General features: G+C 37.2%; 1 protein-coding gene across 1 annotated transcript in view; it reads left to right on the forward strand.

Moving 5' to 3' along the window:
• LOC115209826 overlaps positions 1-4,467 on the forward strand; it is an 84,307-nt gene extending 79,840 nt beyond the window's left edge. Inside the window, exons 7-8 of the mRNA XM_029778387.2 lie at positions 1,905-2,027; positions 3,277-4,467. Coding sequence (XP_029634247.2) covers positions 1,905-2,027; positions 3,277-3,447 — 294 coding nt within the window. The 3' untranslated portion in view covers positions 3,448-4,467. The remainder of the gene's footprint in view (positions 1-1,904; positions 2,028-3,276) is intronic.
• Positions 4,468-4,829: the final 362 nt, after the last annotated feature.

Raw genomic sequence — 4,829 nt, forward strand, 5'->3', positions numbered from 1 at the left:
TATGCCAGCGGTGTAACCAGCCCACTTATGCATACTTTTCCTTCATTGGACACTAAACTCTGCTTGCGAAGACCCATCGAGGTAAGTGAAATCGAAATCGAAATCGATGACTGGCATCCGTGCTAGTGGAGCACTAAGAGCACCATCCAAGCGTGATCGTTGCCAGAGTAGCTAAAAGGCTTCCGTGCTGGTGGCACGTAAAAAGCACCATTCGAGCGTGATCATTACCAGCGTCGCCTTACTGGCACATGAAAAAACATTCGAGTGAGGTCATTGCCAGTGCCACTGGGCTGGCTCCTGTGCAGGTAGCATTTAAAAAAAAACACCATTTGAGCGTGGCCATTGCCAGTACTGCCTGACTGGCCCTCATGCCAGTGGAATGTAAAAGCACCCACTACACTCTCAGAGTGGTTGCTGTTAGGAAGGGCGTCCAGCTGTAGAAACTCTGCTAGATCACATTGGAGCCTGGTGCAGCCATCTGGTTCACCAGTCCTCAGTCAAATCGTCCAACCCATGCTAGCATGGAAAGCAGACATTAAGCGATGATGATGATGATGATGATGATATATATCTATATATATATATATATATATATACGACAATCTTGTTTCATTTCCGTCTACCAAATCCGCTCACAAGGCTTTGGTCAGCCCAAGGCTATAGTAGAAGACACTTGCCCAAGGTGCCACACAGTGGGATGAGAACCATGTTGTTGGTAAGCAAGCTACTTACCACACAGTTCTGTAGGAAAGGGTAGCATTTCTGAATGTCTTTGAATTTTAGAAAATTCTGTATGATATGCTTTTCTACTCTAGGCACAAGGCCCAAAATTTTTGGGGAGAGGGCCAGTTGATTAAATCGATCCCAGTACAAACTGGTACTTAATTCATCGACCCCAAAAGGATGAAAGGCAAAGTTGACCTTGGCGGAATTTGAACTCAGAACGTAAAGACAGACAAAATACGGCTAAGCATTTCGTCCGACATGCTAACGTTTCTATCAGCTCACCACCTTTCTGAAGCCAAATGTCTGCCAGTTCTTTGATTTCATGCAGATACTGTTTCTTGTCCTTCAAGGTGAAGAACTCCTTCACTGAAGTTTCCATGTCTTCTTGGTTGATGAAGCATCATGAGCGCAGGAAGTGAACCATGGATCAGAACAAGTAATAATCCAAGGATCTTAATCGACTTAGTTCTTATTTTTCCTTAAGTTTGGTCCCTGTTCAATCAGTTTCTTTTTCTGAACCACTAAATTACAAGGATGTAAATAAACCAACACTAGTTGTCAAGTGGTGATGGAAACAAACATGAAAACACAGCATGGCCACAGTCTAATGCCTTATAATGATTTTGCTCATTTGAATGTTACTTAATCTATCCATAATGCTTTCACGTGATTATTTGAAGAGAAAGGCGAAGAGAGAGAGAGAGAGAGAGTGAGAGAGAGAAAGAGAGAGAAAAGTAGGAGAAAGAAAAGCAGGAAAGACAAAAAGATGGCGAGAGAAAAAGAGGTAGAAAAAAGTGTCCATGATGTGAGGTAGAGGGAACGTAATTGTATCACTTTCACGTGATTAGTTAAAAGAAAAGAGAGAACAAGAGGGAGAAAGAAAAAGGAGAGAGAAAAAGAGGAAAAGGCAAAAAATTAGACAGAAAGAGGGAGAAAGAAAAAGCGAGAGAGAGAAAAAGAGGAGAGAGAAGTGTCAATAAATTAAGTACCAGTTGCATACTAGGGTTGATCTAATTGACTGGCCCCTCCCCCAAAATTTCGGGCCTTGTGTCTGGAGTAGAAAAGAATATTGTTTTTCCTTTTTTTATTTTTCTTATTGCATATCTATAATTTCTAGTTAATGTGTTGACACTACAACAGTTCTCCTGAATAGTTTCTTTTTTTAATTAATTTTGCAGCCAGTTCTAGCTCTTGCAGTCATCAGTCCTGTTGCAGGATTATTAGCTTTTATGGTCTTCGGCATCACAATGTGTACTGCAGCTATACTTCACTACCATGAATCACCAGCCTGTTTACAAGTGGTGAGTTATTACTGTTTCACCTTTATTGCAGTTATTATTTAACTTTTTATAAAGCTTCTTATATTTGGTATTGAGTCAATGAGGGGGCCTCTATACAGTAACTTCAGTACCATAGCCAGGTTCTAAAGTCAGTGGGAGTGAGCACATAAAAAAAGACACTGTGACACATACCAAGCATTTTAAACTCATTTTGCCTATATTATTTGAAATATTTCAATAGTTACAATATACATAGTGGAGGCGCAATGGCCCAGTGGTTGGGGCAGTGGACTCGCGGTTGGAGGATCATGGTTTCGATTCCCAGACCAGGCGTTGTGTGTGTTTATTGAGTGAAAACACCTAAAGCTCCACAAGGCTCTGGCAGGGGGTGGTGGCAACCCCTGTTGTACTCTTTCGCCCCAACTTTCTCTCACTCCTTCTTGTTTCTTGAGTAACGCTGTGAAGGACTGCTGTCCCGTCCAACTGGGGGGAACACATACGCCATAGAAACCGGGCCCAGGAGCTTGGCTAGGCTTGAAAAGGGTGCATAAATAAATAAATAATATACATAATTGTATTCTACATTTGTTAATTTGATGTTTCAATGTCATTATGTATGAAACTTACAACTACTGATATTGGTGTGACATGAAAAAGATGAAGCACCACAGAATTGGCCAGCATCAAGAGGTTATGATGTCAGGGTTTGCTTTGGTTGTTCAGATGCCAGTGGCCACCAACATGTCACCGGAGATTGAACATGGGAAGTTGGTCAAATAAAACATGGGAAGTTGGTCAAATAACATGGAAGTTGGTCAAATAAAGAAAGTATTAGAATCAAAGAATCTAGTGAGGTTTAAGATTAACAAATAGTAAATACAAACAGCTCAGAACTGAATAAATTAGTTTGCAGAGAGGAATAGAAGAGGCCCTAGTTGTAGGAAGGGCCCTTATATTTGATAAAGGATCCTGCCTGAAATGACCATTCCAATTTATTATGGCATTTTCAGAATTAAATATCTTACAGTTAGTTCTGCCTGGTATGATCTTACCTTTGTGTCTTCTGAGCTTAGTAAAATATGTATTAACAATATGCTAAATTTGATTAAATTAATAATAAATCTTCTCTAAAAATGCAATATTGTTTTCATTCAAAAATCAATATTTAAAAAAAATTTTTTAAATAAAATATAAATATTTGTAGATCATTCTCTCTTTATTTTAACATCCTTAAATATTTTTGACATGAATTTTTTTCTTCTTTTCCCAGCATGCCATATCTTATAACCCAGAAGCATGTGAGCAGCCACTGATCGTCTGTACATCAGATATTGAAGATTCACAAGATTATTTGCCATCTGACATTGCTTTTGATCAATCATTTGCAAGAAGACCCACAGATTTTGATGTTCCTTTACGAAAGTATCATAAGATAAGATAGTTTTGTACCTAAAACGTAAAGAACAATTATGGAAGTGAACTGCTTTTGTTCAGTGGCAAGATGATGAATTCAACAAAATCTACACAGCTGTCAATGTTGATAGGTTATCAACTCAACAACAAACAAACATTGACTGTGGTTTTTATTCTTAGACATCTGAGTCATTTATGCTGTTTAAGGGGAAAAGCCATGTATTTGTGTGACTGTTTGGTATACACAGATTTATCACATACACTGCTAATGTCCTTGGGAAAGGCATTAACATCACAGATATCCACATCACACTTTCCCTGAAATATAAGGTCTTTGTGCTGAGTGAAAAAAGATATGTAAATTTGTTTGTCACCAACAAACAAAACAAATACCTTGATTTTTCTTAATGAAGGTTTTCATAACTATGCATTTTGCAATTCTGTTTGCCACTAAAGTTTTGAATTTAAAAAAAGAAGTATCTTGGCTAAAACTGGTGGCAAAGAAATGGAAAAAGAAGTGAATATAGTCTTTATTGTAAAATGAAGAATTGTTAACATTCATATATTCTTCATGGAATATTTATCTCATTAGCATCACAAGAGATCACCTTATTTTAATTTCTACTGAATTGAAATGCCAAGAGACAAAATGATTCCATAAAGTAAAATAATTAGAGAAATATGAACTGTCAGGTGTTTTGTGCTTAAAAGTGAACTATTTCTAGTGACTGAGTAAGGGCAGGGTTTATGCTTATATTTTCTAAAATCATTTTCAACTTATTGTTTGATCTTTTCTTTTCCATTCTCTTTAGTAACTGGCTGTCATTTTGTACAGTGAAGATGGTTGTGGTTTAGAACATTATAGTAGACGCTTAAAGCTACCTCACTTGTTAGTCTTTCACCATTTTCAGATTGATAAAATAAGTAATACAGTAATAATACCAGTAATATGCTAAGAATTATTTCAATTGACAATACATTTTCCCTGTAAATGACTGGCATTAAGCATAATCAAAATAAATTATGTAATCTTCAACCTTTAATAAAACGTGCTGTATCTTTTCTCTGTGTCTTCTACAACCAGATCTTTCAAATGTACCAAACCCACCCAAATTAGATGTTTTGCAAACCTTACACTTCACCTTAGGTTCTCTATGCAATAATATGAGTTAACATGAGTATGCATTTTGGCACAGCTATTTTAGCCCTGCCTATTTGGCATCACTGATTCAATGCTGCCTTACTTGATACTAGCAGTATCGCCCGGCGTTGCTTGGGTTTGTTTCGACCCTTTAGAATTGGAATTTTTGAAAAGTAAAAATTTTGCATTATGTAGCTTGTTATTCTCTTTAAGTAAATATTTTTCTGGTTGAAATACACTGAAAAAGGATGACAAAGCGGTAAAAAAAT

Source organism: Octopus sinensis, linkage group LG3 (genome assembly GCF_006345805.1).
Source record: "Octopus sinensis linkage group LG3, ASM634580v1, whole genome shotgun sequence".
Taxonomy (NCBI): domain Eukaryota; kingdom Metazoa; phylum Mollusca; class Cephalopoda; order Octopoda; family Octopodidae; genus Octopus; species Octopus sinensis.